Source organism: Barbus barbus (genome assembly GCF_936440315.1).
Source record: "Barbus barbus genome assembly, chromosome: 24".
Taxonomy (NCBI): Eukaryota; Metazoa; Chordata; class Actinopteri; order Cypriniformes; family Cyprinidae; genus Barbus; species Barbus barbus.
Genome location: NC_136752.1, coordinates 9,775,936 through 9,795,268, shown reverse-complemented (window position 1 = coordinate 9,795,268; position 19,333 = coordinate 9,775,936). Strand labels below are relative to the sequence as shown.

The 19,333-nt window shown below is 38.3% G+C and overlaps 1 protein-coding gene across 1 annotated transcript in view; it reads right to left on the bottom strand.

The window, feature by feature from the left end:
* LOC306844382 (leucine-rich repeat-containing protein 52-like) overlaps nucleotides 1-17,434 on the bottom strand; it is a gene marked incomplete at both ends in the record, with an annotated part of 34,286 nt that extends 16,852 nt beyond the window's left edge. Inside the window, one exon of the mRNA XM_079376473.1 lies at nucleotides 16,786-17,434. Within this exon, the coding sequence (XP_079232599.1) occupies nucleotides 16,786-17,434 (649 nt within the window). The remainder of the gene's footprint in view (nucleotides 1-16,785) is intronic.
* Nucleotides 17,435-19,333: the final 1,899 nt, after the last annotated feature.

Here is a 19,333-nt window from a genome sequence, read left to right as displayed (position 1 = left end):
CTAGTTATGAGAAAAACAAGAAACAAAGTCATAAGTGATGTAGTCACGCTTATAAATTCACATATAAAGTCGCAATTCCATAAAATTGTGTTTTATATACACAGGATGCAAAATTAACACTTGCCAAGTACCAAATGTGAGTAAGAACCGTTGCTATTGAGTAAAAAAAAAACAATTGCAACAATACATACTGTAAATTGTAATATAAGACTGATAGCCAATGATAATAGCACAAGCAAACTGAATCAGATGTTTATGCCATGGTACTTTTGCTTTTTTATTTGAGTAAAATTACTTTATAATTTGGTAAGTAGAATTCAGTGTGCACTATAACCGTGGCATAAATCTCTCCTGAATGTCAACTACAGGTACTACTAAATCAAGGCCCTTGAGAACATGTATATTATTCGTCCCTACCAAAGACATCTGCTGAGGTAGATTACATTCAGCGTCTGTCCGGTGACCTTCCTCTGAGTCTGTGGAGTATGAGCTGCCACGGCGTATTCTGCCTGAGGTCATTACCAAACAAATCACACACTGCGTCACATCTAAAAAACACACACCTGCATCATGACAATGAGTCAATAACAGCACTGAAACATTGAAATGCATCAAGAATCATGTGGAATCTGATCTTGACTCACTGAATCGAAATCAAATCCTGCTGTGCCTACAAATTCCCATGTGTACAAAACAACTAAAAATCTATTTTAGCTATCATTCATAAAAACACCATTGACTAGCAGAGGAAATGACAGAAGGTATCTGCAAACATCTGCTTGACATCTAATCTTCATAAAAGCCGTAACGTTCCACTTCTGCATATCTGCTTTTCTCTATTCCCTCTGACTTGTTTTTTTCTCCTTGTGCTTTGATCCCGTTCTTCATGAATATTTAACTCTCATCCTGAGCCCGCCCACTTCTTTGGCTCCGTGCCTATGAGCCTGGCCGGACCAGAGACCCTTCAGCCAACCAGTTCACTTCATCAGGGTGAGATGGAGCGAATAACAGGGCAAAAATCAAGGGATTGGGACGGAGCGAAAGCAATACCGTACTGCAGAGAACAACATAAGCATTCAGTGAAATAAACTGCTGCTCTCTTTCCCTTCAAACAGCACTTGCTGGAAGGCATCGCTCTCACTGCTGCAGATATGAATCTAATACTCTCTCCAGATCGGCCCCCTCAAAAAACTCACACGTACACAACCGTTCACACATATACTTCAGATATCAGAGGACACGTGAGCTTGAGAGCATTCAGTCACTTTCCCAGTATGGATGGAGGTCACGAGACTAATCTATTGTCCTTCTGAGTCAATCGATATGCGGTGTAATGCATAACAGTTATGAGATTAGTATAATACAGATCTTCTGACTATATGCTGCAGTTCAGAATACAATGTCATTATCACACAACGCAGTATCTGAGTAAATACTACAGTAATACAGTTACAAGCATGTTTTGTGTAGCTTTTATGTTGTTATTAAACAGTGTTCATCAGTTCACCTTCTTTTCAGACAATCAGTCATCAAATATTGTGATTCACTCACAGGTAAATTAACGTTTTGTGTCATTTCAAGTATATTTTGTGTCAGAAGTGCCCAAAAGTAAGTCTAGTTCTACCAGATATATTACGTTTGAGATTTTTTTAAATAAATGAATACTTTTATTCAGCAAGAATGGATTAAATTGATCAAAATTGACAGTTAAACTTGTACTAATTACAAAAAAATGCCTACTAATCAAATATATTCCACAAAAAAATGGTCCTCAACGCTGATAATAATGAGATGTTTTTTGATCACCAAATCAGCATATTAAAACGATTATAAAATATATCCAAATAGGAAACCGTATTTTAAATTGTAATAATATTTTATAATATTACAATATTTTTGTTCAAATAAATGCAGCCTTGGTAAATATAAGAGAGACTTAAATCGTTCAGACCCAAACCTTTGTATATACTTTTTTATTATATAAAATTATATATTATTTTATTATATAAAAATTATCAAATCAAACAATAAATGAACCAATACGAAGTACAACTAAAACAAAATGACTTTTATTAAATATTTAGGGCAACAAACAACTAAGTTTTAATGTTTCAAATTGTATGTACATACTTCTTTAAAATATCATCCTTTATGCCTTCGTAACATTATTTCTGCTCAAATTATGAGTCACATCTACAATAGCATCCTTGTAACCGCGCCCCCTAGTGGACTGCATTACCCATGAAGTTTACATGTGGTGCTGCCTTGGAAGTGGACAAAACAAGGTCGTTTATAAGCAAGCACAGTTTTACCGCCTTCTGTTTGGAATTGTATTTCCATCCATTCCAAGTCTAACATGGTGCGTAGGTTGGCAGCTCACTAGAGTTTGGACCGGAGCTAATGTGTCTCAGAGATTAGGTGATTTGAAAGACGTCACATGGAAATAAAGTTCTCTGGGTGAGTGTCAATCAGGAAGAACGCTGTTCTGTCAGATGGTCCTCTCTCGCGCTCTCTCTCTCTCGCTCTGTTAGTCAACACTGTGAAAGTGCTGACAATGAGGAGACCCATCACCTCTCCAGCAGCTGATCCAGAAACAATAGAGCCGCTGAGAAATATCATCGTCTTGCATTCTGATACACTACATCACAATTATACACAATCAAATCACATGGACTAGTTTATTACGAGGTACAGTAGATGATGAGCCAGCAGTTCGTATCCTGATGAGACCCTGGGTTATTAGTTTTGCTCCTAATAGACTGAAACAGTGAGAGGTATGCAATGAGCTGCCACAATTCAATAGTCAGAAAATAAGGGCATGCAAAGTATGAATACCCAGTAAAATGACAAAAATGTGAATCACAATGAGTGTCCAGAGAATGATTAGCGTTTTGATTGTGTGGTTGTCAGTAGTCCTGTGTAGCCACACTTTTGACTGTCAGCATAAAGTCTGTTCCACCTAGCAGCTTATTCTAGCCGCAGGAAGAGACACATGTCATAGCTCTAGGAACTAGCCAGCAGCATGGCAGTTCCTAGAGAACCAATTTCCATTTTACTGGTTGCATTCGCACCGGCAACAGGAACTCTGAAGCGGCTGACAGCGACGTCTTTTTAAACGGCATTTACAAACGTCATTACAAACACCGGTGAATGGAGAATGCCGTGATCGGAGCTCTTTTGTTGTGTATTGAGGGTTTTGTGATAAAGGAGATGGAATGTAAATTAAGAGCACAAAAATTTGACTAAACCTTCTATGACAACTTGCAGTGTTATCGTCGAGGCTGAGAAAAGAACAAATGCTGTAGACAACAGGTATCAGGTAGCCGTTATCGCTGTTTTCCATGTTCGTGAAGTAAATATTTTTACACGACTTTTTAAAAATGCCGGGTAGCCGGTGTTTCGTATGCATTTGTCCAATCAGCATATGCTTATGTCACTAGTAGTTCCTATAGAACTGTTTTAGACCCTACTCTAGAAGTAGGAGCTAATTTAGTTCCCTCCAAACAGAGGGCCTAGAACTAAATACATTCCTAGTTCCTGCGGTGCAAACATACCCAAAACAGGAACTTCTGCCAATAGTTCTAGGAACTATGAAAAGTTTCCTCCGGTGTGAGAGCGCTTATATAAAGTGCTCATTAGGAAAACATGGTTTACAAAATAAAAACTATGCTAAGTGTCTCTTCATTTTCGTTGACGAAAACGAGACGAAACGAAATGTTATAATGTTATTTCGTTTAGTCGCGTTATTATTATTATTATTTTGCAGTATTTCTGTTTCCTGTATCTCACTTCTGGAGCTGCATCAGGTTGCACTGCGCAGACGCAGGCGACGTCACTTCCTCAAGCCCCACTCGTGGCATTATTTAGAAGACGACAACAAACATGTTAACATGTTTGGTTGGTAAAATAAATGTTGTAAATTCAAATCAGAGCGTCTTCCTTGTCTGGCATGGATGTATTCTTAAGTCTATAAGGTAACAATAATATAATAAGATAATCTTGTTTGAAATGGGTTTGGCTAAAAGAAAATTTTGGTTTCGTCTATACTACTAGCGCAGTGGTGGGCCGTCAGGGGAAGCAGGGCCTTCTCTGCTGGCCCTATAAAAAATTAAATTGTGTGAAAAATGTTTTTATTGATTATTTAGGTATCAATTTCATTTGTGTAATGTCCACTAAATTGCCTATGATTAGTTTAATTGAGGTTGAACTGGAATATCCTACATAAAAAAAAAAGTCCGAGGCCAGTACTACAGATAGTGCTACCCTTTTGTTGAAAGACGTCACATCTGATTTGTCAGCATTAGTGACAGAATCATCAGCCAATCAAATTTTGATTTTCAATGACAGCCCGCCCTCTGGGACCAGCTACGTGCCCAGTGCTACCCCCAGCGTTAGACCGCCCCTTTAATCCGGGATTTCCAAGGAACGAACATGAAAGTAAACGAAAAGAAAATGACAGCTGCACTCATTGGCGCCTACACCAGATCTGGTTGCCGATCTACTAAAATCGCCTTTCTCAAGGCGCTCTTTTGCAGACAAAAGAGAATAAATGAGAAAGGAAGACCTACACCCAAAGTGAATTCACTAACAAAGGCCAGCAAAGGTTTTATGCGTCTTTTCAAAGATTGCAACTATGAGTGGCTAACAGCTAGCACCGAGCACAAGTTATGTTGTTGGCTGTGTTTACTTTTAAATGCGAGTAAAGGGGCATGGAACGACAGACCCATGGACTTTATTTACAAGTGAAAGGTGAGTGCTTTATTATTTGATGAGTATTGTATCATGCACATTGTTATGGAGGTGTAGGTGGTGTGTTGACAATACCGTGGTGTGGTTTGTGGATGTCCGACTCCAGCATTTGTACAGTTTTGCTGCTTTGGGCGCGTCGTCATTTTAGAGTGACATGAATGCGCATAGTGACCTGTGTATTGGCGTATTACTTTTACTGACCATGTAGGGAAATTTACTCTGCATTTAACCCAACCCAATCTAGCCTACTATTAAAATAGTTGATCAGCCGTCATTGTTTGTTGAGAGCCTGTGTGCGGCATAATATGTGCATTATATGCATATAGCTGCGTTAGCTGTAACAGAGATGTGTAAGATGTGTACATGTAGTTTACAGTTGCTTACTGAAGGCCCTGACTAAAACCCCACGGTATGCCACTGCTACTAGGTACTTATACTATATTGACTGGGTTAAATAGAATTACTAAAAAGAGACTAAAATGCAATTTTCATTGACTAAATCTAGACTAAATGTCATCAGTTTTCGTCGACTAAAACTAGATGAAAATAGTCATGGATAATTCTGACTAAAATAAGACTAAAATGCTCAGACATTTAATTGACTGAAACCTGACTAGACTAAAACGAGTATGAACATGACTAAAACTAATAAAAACTAAAATGACAGCTTCACACAAAGACTAGACTAAAACTAAAATTAAAACAGGCCGCTAAAAACAACACTAGTAAAAGGTCATAACAGAGTATTGTGCACGGAAATGCACTAAAATAAGTCTTTGTTCTTCAACAATCTGCCACTGTAATCATAATTTATGTGTGAAAAGGGGAAAAAAACTTTTTAGTGTTTTACATGCCACTAGTTTTCATTTCAGGTGGAAAGTGCAGTGACATAGATACATTTTTGTAGTTTTGCAAAAATGTAGGTAGAAGCACTTTGTCTTTCATTGTATGGACAAAAACAGCTAAAATATTCCTCTTTTATATTTTTTAGTTTTCTTGTAAACTCAAGGGGAAAATTCAACAAATAGCTCTTGGCTGAGAGGCCGATTATAGCAGCCTGGGACTTCATAAACATGACTTTGTTTCCTCAGAAGCCAGCCAATCAGTTTGGGACTGGTGACATCAGTCAGACCTTGGACTGTTTCGGCCACGAATTGAATATAAACAATCTGTTTAAGTGCCATCTGAGGGTGTTACTCTCCATCTGTCAAGTGCTAAATTCCTCTTAAAAAATGGTAGATGCAATACATATGACAAGGAGCCACTGTGACCTGCTGGGTGCATTTTGTTCCCAAAAAGTGTTTTTTATTCAATGAAATGTGAATTCCTTATGTGCACAAATTAGAAGGAACTGTATTGAATGTTTTTTTTACTAAATTAAATGCTGACTTTACATTTGTGTTGTCTTTGTTCTTTCTGCTCAAAATACATTAAAGAAACTGCATTTTGTCATGAAATACTGTATTTCAGGTCACATAATTCATTCTGTTCATAAACACTATCATTCAAAATTCTCTTGTGTTCACAGACAGCGGCGGCTCGTCAGGGGAGGCACAGCTTCCCCAAAATTTTGAAGTGAAAATGGGAGGAGGATGATTTAATGTAAATAAAATTCACAATTCATTTCACTTCATGTCTCAAAATGTGTATTTTTTTTGTTAGTAATTTCACAGCTGTAATATCATAACATGCTGCTGAAGTTGGAAAGCGCCGCTTTTCTATCGCGAAACGCCAATGTGCCGAATCTGCTGATGTAATTACAACTGCTAAGGGATAGAGAAGGAGAGGGGGAGGCCGGGGGTGCACTGAGCTCTCATATTAGCCAATCAACATCGAGCATTCACTTTCAGCGCTGAGGACTGTTTAAGAAGTGATGGATTTTGCTGCAAGTGATAGGCCAGGTAAGTGAAATTATATTATCTTGCTGTATGAGTCCTTTTCTTTACATTTTCTGACTAAAAGCAACCAAAAAGCCATTTGAGCAACCAAAAAGCCAATCCTGTGATGCAAAGCTATATTTTCAGCATCATTACTCCAGTCTTAAGTGTCAGATGATCCTTCAGAATTCATGCTAATTGGCTGATTTGCGGCTCAGTTATGGTGCTCAATTATTAATAATGATTCTTTATATAGCAATGTTTAAAACTGTTTTTACTAAATAAAATTTAGAAATATTTTCAAGTTTCTTTGATGAATAGAAAGTTCAGATCAACATTCATTTGAAATAAAAATCATCTGCAACATTATAAGTCTTTACTGTTATATTTGATCAGTAGAATGCATCCCTAAAAGTATTATTTTTGTTTATTAATAAAAAAACACACACTTTTGAGTGGTAGTGTATCACAGTTTCCTCAAAAATACTAAGCAGTTCAACATTGATAATAATAATACATGTTTTTTGTGTAATGACGCTGAAAATGTTGTTTTGCCCTCACAGAAATAAATGACATTTTAACATATATTTAAATAGAAAAGACTTTATTTTACTGAAAATATATTTGCAAATATAAATGCAGCCTTTGTGAATACAAGAGAATTCTTTCAAATGCAATTAAAATTCTTAATTATTCCAAAAACATTTGACACATACTCAATAGCATAAAACATTTGACACATACTCAATAGCGTAAAACATTTGACACACTCAATAGCGTAAAACATTTGACACATACTCAATAGCGTAAAACATTTGACACATACTCAATCGCGTAAATGGTGTCTCTAAACGTACTATGCACGATTGTCGCATTAATTTTTCATGCGCTTAGTGCCCACAGAATGAGGCGGCACTTAGCGAACTTATCGTGAGCCCCAGGCTCGCCTTTAAATCAGACCCTATTAGCAGAAGCATCTGGCGTCGCCACATGCCTCTGCATCCACTCAGTATGCAACACCCACACTCCCATACGCTGCATTTACTATGCCAGAGGAGGACTCACAATTACCTCTCACATCTGATCATCCAAACACCCATATCCATGTGTCAACACTTCAGCATGTTACAGAACAAAAACACGGCTGCAGAGAGCAGCACATAAGCTGCAAGTTGGTGAAACTTAGTTTCTCAACACAAGTCGCCTCACTGAAACATACTTCACACAAACACACAGTAAACAACTGGAGCAGAGCTATCCCCAAAGGAGGAAGTCTTCAATGTGTGAGTTAATGAAACTCGTGGCTCTCCGAGGCCCAGGACAAATAGAGAAAACAGATGAGAACAAACACACACACACACACACACACACAAATACAAAATTAAGTAATCAAGCCAGAAAACATAAAACATCATAACAGAGCTGCTGTTGGCCTGTGTTTGTTGTCACTCTAGAAAAAATTTAATGACCAAGCCCAGATGGAATTTGCAGACTTTATAGACATAGAAAAATTATGTCCCACACAGTCCCAAACTCTTCACTGAGGAGTCAGCAGCTATCCTGCACTGAAATATATGGAGGCCCTTTTCCACCTCATACCAAAAAATTTAAATGGTAATCGGGACAGTTTAAAGTCACAATTTTGAGAAACTGAGTTTGTAAAATCACAGTTATGAGATATAAAGTCGCAATTACACAAAATAAAGTTGCAACTAAAAGTTATGAAGTCAATTATCAGAAGCAAAGTTGCAACTGAGAGATTTATAAAAACTGAGATTTATAAAGTCACAACGAGAGACATGATAAAAATAAGTCACATTGTGAAACAAAAAAGTCATAAAAAGATGTATGAATGAATGATGTATGACAGTATGATATGAATCAAACCCAGATTATTATTATTAATATAAACAGTTGCAATTACTAGAAAAGTTGGATTAAGGGATTTAAAATATGGTCATGCAGAATAAGACATTAATATGTGCTTTATAATAATAAAGAGCCAATATGCACGCTCATAAACAACTAGTTAATAGTGAGAACGGGTCCTTAAAATAAAGTTTTGCCAAAAATAAAGTTGCAATGGATAGATATAAAGTCAATTGTGAGATATAAAGCTGCGGTTGTGAAATATGAAATCACATTGCGAGATATAGTCACAATTTTGAAAAACAATGTTGTAAATCGCAGTTGTAAGATATAAAAATCACATTCAGGCAAAATAAAGTCGCAACTAAGAGTTATAAAGTCTTTTATCAGGAAAAAAAATGTTGCAATTAGTAGCAATGTGACAGTTAAGAATTGCAAGATTTATAAAGTCACATCGAGACACATAAAAAGTCACACTGCGAAAAAGTGACATTGTAAAATATAAAAAGTCATATTGGGAGATATAAATCAAACCCAGATTAGTACAGTTATGCTAAAAATTCACAATTACTACAAAAGTCGCAAATTACAAGAAATTAAGTTGCAGTTACAAGATCAATTGTGAGATATAAAGCTGCAATTGTGAGATACAAAATTACAATGTGAGATATAAAGTTACAATTTTGAGAAACAAAGTTGTACATAAGAGCTATATGATATAAAATCACAAGCAAAATAAAGATGCAATTGACCATTCGCAGGGAGCTTGATTGACAGGCGATCTGCCCAATCAGAATGTGGATAATATGTGCAATCGTTGCTATCTGCCATCTCGTCCTATAGCTACGGCTGATGTTGTGCCCATTTTCGACTCCCTGCCAAATTATTACCCACCTCGTTGAAATCGCTACCTGATTGCCTAATGCTAACCCCTCCCCCACACCTAACCCTAAACCTACCAATACTAGGTGGTAATAATCTGGCGGGGGTCAGAATTCGGCACAACACCAGTCTCCATTGAAATCCATGTTGAAACGGGGTAAAAAAGCTTGACTGAATTGAAACTTTTCAATATAACTAAATAGAAAAATGTGCGCAGGGTTAAGCTGTGCTGTTGTTGGCTGCCACAGTAACGGCCATCAGCTAAAGGAATTCTTTTAAAGTACTTGTTTTGCGTACCAGAAAATCTGGCATGTCCGGCGCTATATTCATGGCTTGCGGCGCTTAAGTTAAAATACTGAGTGTGAAATAAAAAATAATATGTTAAAACGTATGCTCTTATCATTCTGTGGACAAAATCCAATGAACTTCGCCCCAGTCGGGAGCTGTATATGCACATGTGCACTCAGCTGTTTTCAGAAACTTCGCTTCACTTCATGTCATTAGGTCCTTTACTGCAAAAAGACAGTCATTGTTACACTGTAAAGCAGTGGTCTCAAACTCAATTCCTGGAGGGCCACAGCTCTGCAGAGTTTAGCTTCAACCAGCTCCAAATCACACCTGCTTGGAAGTTTCTAGTGATCCTGAAGAGCTTGATTAGCTGGATCAGATGTGTTTGATTAGGGTTGGACCTAAACTTTGCAGAGCTGTGGCCCTCCAGGAACTGAGTTTGAGACCAGTGCTGTAAAGTGATGAAACTATGGCGCCATGTGCTTTTGCAAACCATTTTCAGTTTCACGTTATATTATCGGATTGGAAAAAATGTAAATGTGAAACACCAGCGACTGGAAATGTAAAGCACCGTTCCAGTCGGACAAGAAAAAGGTGGATTAGATTGTGTTTTATTAACATCTACACCTTCCCCAACCATAAACAATAATGCAAAAACAGTAATCATTGTTGTACAGTGTGACAAAAATTACGCTATATTATACAACAAAGTTGTAAATTGTAGTTATAAGGCATAACATAACAATTATACAAAATAAAGTCTGATAAAGTTGTGAGCTATAAAGTCAATTATCAGAAACAGTTGCAATTGAGAGACATATTGTAACACCGAGAGAAAATGTCACATTGACATATAAAAAGTTGCAAAGTACAAGAAACAAAGTTGCAACTGCAATAAAGTCAACTGTGCAAAATGAAACTCTCATTGTGAGATATAAAGGTGCAAAGAGCTGGAAATGGGTTTCCATAGTGACATGGAAAGCAGCAGACAAGTCCACAAGAGTAAAATCACTACTATAGCATTATGTTGCTTGCTTATTTTCATTTAATCAGCCTAATTCTGATTGACATTATACTTTTGGGCTCCAGAGGATGTTGTTATAGTGGCTAACTGGGTTGTAGCAACTAACCAAATACCAACCCATTACAAACCACCATCAACAAGCAAGTAGCAAAAGCTACTGGCTGTTTAATAATAAGGACAAGACCTTCAATATGTCCTCTTGTTTCAACAGTAATTATATATACACAGGAAAGAAATTAATTAATTTACATTCCTAAAGTCAAGGGGTTGTTAAGACAGCACAAGCCAAGAGTGATGCTTTGTGAAACCAAAGACACTGCTTTACTTCACGTAAACGTCTCTCAGTGCATATGAACTGCAGGAGAGATCTTTGAGAATCAATAATACCCAAAGCTGAAGGAGGATGGTGATGGGTCAGGATTTCATCCTACATTTATAGCTCAGGCTGACGTCAATTCTACAACATTGGTTTCGGCCCTTTCTCTTCTTAAGGAACCCTGCGCTGAGAATTGTAATTAGCATACCGCGCTGGACTAAGACATTGATTTAAATAGAAGCATTTTGAAGGCCTGTTTGCGAATATTTCAGGGTGAAAGAGAGAAAGAGGGAGGCAGAAAACGCTAAATGACTCACAGATGCTAAAGTGGTGTGAATCACACAGAGTGGTCACTCAATCTGCACCAAACACACACTTAATAGACTCTATACACACCAACACACACACACACACACACACACACACAAAAGAGTATTATTGCATTCTTTAGTGTTTCTTTCTACATTTTTAGTTAGTAGACAGATGAGAGTGCATTAAAAGAGCAGCTCAATATAAAATGAAAACTGTGCAGAATTCCTCCATTTGTTTGGCACAGAGTAAAGAAAATCATACAGGTTTGGAACGACTACTTACCTTTATGTTGTTGTAAAAAACTACAATGAATGTGGACTGGAGCTCTCAGTATAATAATATAATAGAAATAGAATAAGTTTATCAATTTTCAACCAGCTTTGTATTGTCGGTATGAAAAATGTGAAACTCTTTTTGCCCATGTTACCTGCACTCACATATCCACATATATTTTTTGGCAGAAAATGTCCATTGGATTATGCGAAATGTGTCATTTAGCATAATCTAACTGGCTTTTGACAGCACCAGGACTTTTGTAAAAACTATAGATAAAATGTATGCACAATTTTTTTTTCCTTAACCTGCTGTGACCTGATTACTGAGTGAGTTGAATTCAAGAACTGGAACAGTCTGATTCACTGTAAAGATCAGATTCATTAAATCAGACATCACTTCTCTCAAGTCGAGATAAATCACTTTAGAAGACTCGAAATATAGCACACAAGTCATATTAATCACTTTTATGGTGATCTTGCATCTGATTAAAGCTTGAAAACTCATATTCTCATCCTTCAGAATTTCTCTGTTCGTGTCACACATGTTTGCAGCAACATCAGGGTGAGTAAATGATGACAGTGTTTTAATTTTTTAGTGAACTATCACTTTAATACGCTCACGCACAAGTATTCTTGTCTGAAGCTGGTGATATTTGGTGATTAAGAGAGACGCACCAGTGCTCTTGTAAGCTGGTGCAGCCAGAGTGCTTGGACAGGATTATATAATGGGACAAGAATTCTCATATCCACTTTAAAAAAAGACATAATTAGCCATCTGCTCTCAGTGGACGCAGCAACACCAAAACGTCAGAGAGTCTAATCAGGAGAGAGACAATGAGCAGACAGACAGCGCATCTTTGAATAGACCGAGAGAAATTAGGTTTTTGCATTCTTGGGGTTTTGTTCCCCGATAACAGAGAGACCAGAGCTTAGGTTCAATCTCAACGCCTGGAAAAGCTCCATTTTCTCTATTAAGTTCTCAGACTACATTGACTTATTTCTGGAAAGATGGATTGGACAGATTGTGAGCATTGTTATTCTTTCTATACTTTCTTATGTTCTATCTTTAACAGCTTCATTATGGTCTAACAGCTGATAAAGCACCAAGAACAAAATTGCTCTGCAAAAAAAAGGAAGTCTGTGTTCAGACAGTCCACAAAATCAGATTTTTAGCACACCCAAATCAAATCCATTCAGGTCTGAATAGCAAAAACACACAGAAGATCTAATGTTCACAAATCATGATTTTAACCTAAAGATTCTCAAACAGGGGGCCGGGGCACACTAGGGGGCCTCAGCAAGCTTCCAAGGGGCCCAATAAGTTTATTTACATTTATGTAAATATATACATATGTACATTTAGTTAAGACAAAAACATAAATAAGTACAACATTAAACTTTATCTGGTACATATCAGATGTGAGGGCCTATATTGTCTTTTTGAGGGTTGTTATTAAATCTGATTTATTTGGAATGAGTCTGAAATGTCACGAACAACGATGTTACTAAGTGCCTAACTAGTACAATGCATGGAGAAACTAACTAGTTAGTCATGAGTGTTTCCTGGAAAATGTAGAACCTTCGTAACACATTCAATGTTTGAACTACGTTGTTTAAAACATTATAATGACGTCAAGCAGGAGGTGGAGCATAACTTCTGCTAATTATTCAGTTTGAGATCAAATTAATGTAAGATTATTGCTGTAAAAAACAAACACGGCATCTGAGGACTGCTTCGTTATTTTTGTTCTCCATTATTTTGCGGGTTTCCTTACATCACTCCAGGCTTCACCGTGGTACTAGAGCACCTCCACATATGCACACTCTTAAAAACGGTGCTATAATTAACAAACTAAAAGATGTAGAATAAAGTTTGTATATGCATCGAATTAAAGATATATATTGGATTACATGTTAGCTTGCTTATTACGCTTACATGCATTCTATTTAAGTCCATATATCATTCTATGTCGCTTCTAACCACAGGTCAAGAGATGCAAAACTTTGAGACTCGTAACTTTGAAATGCTATTTTCGAATGTTTGTTGGAACTATGGATTTGGGAAACGACAAATCGTTGAACAATGTCGGTAGAGGCGGAATTTGCAAACTTTGTCGTTGTTTGGAAATGATACAATATTGTCTGGAGATGTTTCTAAATTCACTTGAAGGGAACCACTGATGTCACATGGACTATTTTAACAATGCTCTTAGTATGTTTCTGGGTCTCAGAACATTTTGGTTACATTGCTGTCTATGGAGGGTCAGAAAGTTCTCAGATTTCATCAAAAAAGAATATTTGTGTTCCAAAAATGAACAAAGGTTTTACGGGTTTGGAATGATATTTGGGTGAGTAAATAATAGCAGAATTGTCATTTTTGGGTGAACCATCCCTTTAAATTTGCTCACTGTTTCCTATAGTGAACTATGTGAATAGTGATTGAGTGAACATGTTAATAGTTCTGGACACTGAAACTCTCATTTATTAGCAATCAGCCAGATATTGACATATTTTGTCACTTTCAAAATGCCAGTGTAGACTAAAGATCCTAAAAAAGTTTTGAGATCAAACCACATTGAGAGGAAATCCAAAACCTATTTGTAGTGTAAATGCTAATCTGGCCTAATGCATTTTGGACGACACCGAAGCTCTTCCTATTACCTTGTCAATCAATCATTGCACTAAAGCAAGGTTTTGAACTGCATGGAAGAAAGAAAATAACTATCCACAAAAATTGGATAAGCCTATGAACACGCATGCATGATTCATATACAGTGACATGGATCATGTGAAGTACACACATCTGAAGTTCAATTACAGCTGCTCGACTAAAAATAACGATGAGCATTCAGCTCAAAATGTCACGTTTGTGCAGAGATTAACATTTAAGTACATTTGCCCTAAGATTAAACTGGCTTTAACTGGTTTAATTTAGTCTAGCTGGCGTCCAAGCCTGGCCAAGCTGGTGTAGCCTAAACAAATGAAAGAACCCAAAACCTCTCTAAAATGAGCAAACGACCAGCAAAGACATACAGTAACACACTGATATCTTGTTTTTCTCACCAAACATATTGTTCTAGTCTACATCTTTCAATTCTTTTGCCGTGGCGTTGTAAACAAAGCCAGTTTGCCCTCTAAAGCCGCAGTGTTCACAGGGTCTGCCTGTGCCCTACCCTCTGTTCCACCGAGACGCAGTCTTCAGATCAAATTAACAGCCTGAATAACTCGATAACGCAAACTGGGGTGATAAGACTGATAAAGACCTTTTCACTCTTGAGGTCTAATGGTGGAGATAATTAGCTGGCCTTTCCTTCCCTTCCCCTCTCTCCTTCACTCTAAGGTCATTTGTTGGGCACCAATACTGGAATGAATTGAAATCACCTTAATATTGTATTTTTTTAAATAATGATATTTCACTGACAACTATTTAAGAGTGAGCTTTTATATTCAGCGGTGTAGCTCGAAGGGAAAAGAAAAAGCAATGCTAATGTATTCCAGTGTTTAATTTAGACTGGTTGCTGGTCAGACTTCAGTGCTCAACTAATTTGAAATGGTTGAATCTTAAATTATTGCATTTATATTATCCAACCTGGAAAATGTGGTTACTTCATCGCTTGTTAGTGGTGACACACAGTGCCCTTGATCGTGAAACATAACTCTTTTTGAAAATTGCCCCTGGGAGACTGTATAATATGTGTACGAGGACACTGTATAAAATCATCAGCTAAATGACTAATTAACAATTAGCACTTCCATTATTCTCAATTATGATGCCTGGAGGAAAGGCAATAACATTTGTTAATGCAGCAGTGGTTAAAGACTTTGGTTCATAGCTGAAAGAGATGATCATAACTTGCTCCGGTGTGCTTTTCTGTAATATGTGCTCTAAGTATCTTCAAATTATAAGTCACTTAATTATTAAACAACAAACTTACTGGCAATTTTGTTACATTGATATGATACACAGTCAAAAAAACCTTGTTCATAGTTTTATTGTTGGGCCTAGACTATGGAATGTTTTATAGGCGTTAATATTTCTAGTTTTGAAGCTCGGCTAAAAACCTATTTGCATACTTTGACTTTTAATTAGGGGTGTTGATTTGTTGTGTGGTGTTTTAATGTGATGTGTTATGTTTGTCCTTTGAATATTTCATGATTGTTCAGCACTTTGAAAACTGCTTTACCAATATATGGAAAAAAAAAACTATTATAAAAAAGTTAATTGGCTTTATTTGACCTACCATACACAGCAGAAAATATTATATTTTAAAAGATAACACAGTCAATGTATTGTGAAATATTGTAAAAACATTAGGCCTAAATTACTGCATAACCTACAAACCTGTGCATTTTGTGGTACATTTTTATTGAAATCATGTTTTTTTTTTTTTTTTTTAAGGAAGTAAAATAGGTATTGCCTTGTAGTTTTTATGTAGAATTTCCAGAACCATATGTGACCCTGGACCACAAAAGCAGTCATAAGTAGCAGGGGTATATTTGTAGCAATAGCCAACAATGCATTGTATGGGTCAAAATTATCAATTTTTCTTTTATGCCAAAATCATTAGAATATTAAGATCATGTTCCATGAAGATATTTTGAAAATGTCCTACCATAAATATATCAAAACTCAATTTTTGATTAGCAATAGGCTATGCATTGCTAAGGACTTCATTTGGACAACTTGAAAGGCAATTTTCTCAATATTTTTTTTTTTTTTTTTGCACCCTTAGATTCCAGATTTTCACATTTGTATCTCAGCCAAATATTGTCATATCCTAACAAACCATACATCAATGGAAAGCTTATTTATTCATCTTTCAGATGATGCTCAATTTCAAAATGACCCTTATGACTGGTTTTGTGGTCCAGGGTCACATATTTGTGCTCCTGTATTTATAACCGGGCGACCCAATAGCTGGAGTCATTTTGATCATATTTTAATTATTATGTAGACTTTTATTAATCCACGTGTGCTTTTATCAGTACGCTTTACAGTAACAAACACTTTAATAAAGCAAATCGGTTGGTATTATAGCATTATATCACTAATGGCAAAAACAGTTCCCAAAATGCCTATAACATCGTCTGTTTTATACGCTAAAGTTGTGGCAAGCACGGCTGCTGGTTTTTAAGCCATAAAATGGACTTGGAAAGATTTCAGAGCAGTTAAAGACAAGAAGCGCATCTCACCTTGGAACTTGAAGCCCTCTATCTGGATCCAGAGGCACAGGTCCTCCGTGTCGCAGTCGCACCTCCAGGGGTTCCCGCTGAGCCCCAGCGAGCGCAGCGCCGGCAGCGCGATCAGAGAGCTGATGTTGAGCACCGTCAGGTTGTTGCGGCTCACGTCCAGCACCTGCAGCGCCGCGCTCTCCGCGAACGCGTCCGCGTGGATCTCCGACAGCCCCGGGTTATCCGTCATCCTCAGCATCACCAGGCTGTTCAGCGGGCCAAACGTCCGGTCCTCGATCTGCGTCAGGCTGTTGAAAGACAGATCAAGGTAGGCGAGCTTGCGCAGGTTGCCAAAAGTAGACTCGGAGATCTCCGTCAACGAGTTGTTGCTGCAGTCCAGGTACACCAGGTCCGACAGGTAGTTGAGCTGCAGCGCCGGCAGGTCGCCGATCCGGTTATTGGAGATGATCAGCTGCCGGGTGGCCAGCGGGAGGTCCACGGGGAAGTCGCTTAACTGTTGCCCGGCGCACTGGACCACCAGCTGGTCGTCGCACACGCAGCGGTCAGGGCAGCCGGCGGTCAGAGCCGGGGACGGCGCTACATCCATAACGAAGACGAAGAGAAACACCAGCCGCAGTGACTGCGCGCTCGGCTCGGGCAGAACACGCATGATCCAGCCGCCGGCTTCATCGACTGTGCGTGCGCTCGCGCATTCTTCATTGATCTGCGGGATCCGGTTCGGTCGTTACTGCTTGCCAGGGACGTGTTGGTGCTGCTCTTGGGATCCTCTCGCAAGTCTCCTTAACAGCGAAGGTGACCGTGCTTGGCGCGTCTTTGGTCCCCTCTGTGGAGATCACCATGAGCTCATTCGTTGCGGTGTTGGTTTAGGGTCCTGGAAATGGTTTGCAGTCCATTTTGCTTAGTTCAGGTCTGAACAATTGAACTGATTTGCCTCACAAGTCCGTAAGTTTGATTGCGTGTTGAAACGCAGTTAAGTTGCGCGACGCGGTCCTGAGGCGCACCATCGCGCTGTGTGCTGCTGCTGCTGTACACCGGCTCCACTCTGGTGTGTTGGCTGCTTCTCTCTGCAGCTGTGAGTGAGTGAGTGAGTGAGAGTGTGAGAAAGAGAAAGAGAAAGAGAGGGAGGTTGTTGCACTGAGTCTGACTAAGTCTGTGTGTCCCACTAATTTGCACAGGAGAAAAACACACATTGAATGTTTTAAACACAGATGCCTTTGCGCTCATCAGAGAGCATGCAGGTGGATGAACTTTCTGTAAGGTTAAATAGGCCTAGTTTAGAACATTATACAGTGCCGTGAAAAGGTTTTTACCCCCTTCCGTTTTTTTTTTACATATTTGTCACACTTAAAATATACAGATCATCAAACTAATTTTAATATTATGCAAGTAATGCAAGTAAATACAAAATGCAGTTTTAAATGATGATTTCATTTATTAAGGGAAAAAAGCTGTCCAAACCTACCTGGCCCTATGAGAAAAATTAATTGCCCCCTTAGATCACGAAAGAACTGATTATTTTAGAAAGCTGAGTTAAATTTCACTAGCCACAACCAGGCCTGATTCCCGCCAGACTTGTTGGATCAAGAAATCATAGAACCTGTCTGACAAAGTGAAGCATGCTTAAAGAGCAACACATCATGCCGCGATCTAAAGAAATTCAAGAACAGATGAGAAACAAAATAGTTGATATGTAGCGTCTGGAAAGGGTTATAAAGCCATTTCTAAGGCTTTGGGACTCCAGCGAACCACGGTCAGAGCCATTATCCACAAATGGAGAATTACTCCAAGAGTGCAACAACGGCTCCAACAAAGGAGGTCATAAAAGAACCCAGAACAACATCTACAGAACTGCAGGCCTCATTTTCCTCAATTAAGGCCAGTGTTCATGATTCAACAATAAGAAAGAGACTTGGCAAAAACGGCATCCATGGGAGAGTTCCAAGGCGAAATCCACCGCTGACCAAAAAGAACACAAAGGCTCGTCTCACATTTGTCAAAAAATATATTGATTATCCACAAGATTTTTGGGCAAATATTCTGTGGACTGATGCAACAAAAGTTGAACTTTTTGGAAGGTGTGTATCCCGCTACATCTGGCGTAAAACCAACACAGCATTTCATAAAAAGAACATCCTACCAACAGTCAAACATGGTGGTGGTAGTGTGATGGTCTGGGGCTGCTTTGCAGCTTCAGGGCCTGGATGACTTGCCATAATTGATGGAACCATGAATTCTGCACTCTATCAGAAAATCCTGAAGGAGAATATCCGGCCATCAGTTTGAGACCTCAAGCTCAAGCGCACTTGGGATATGCAGCAGGACAATGATCCCAAACACACCAGCAAGTCCACCTCTGAATGGATCAAAAAATAAATAAAAAAATTGAGGTTTTGGAGTGGCAAAGTCAAAGTCCGGATTAAATCCAATTGAGATGCTGTGGCATGACCTTAAACAGTCCATTCATGCTCGAAAAACCTCTAATGTGGCTGAATTAAAATAATTCTGCAAAGAAGTGTGAGCCAAAATTCCTCCACAGCGATGTGAAAGA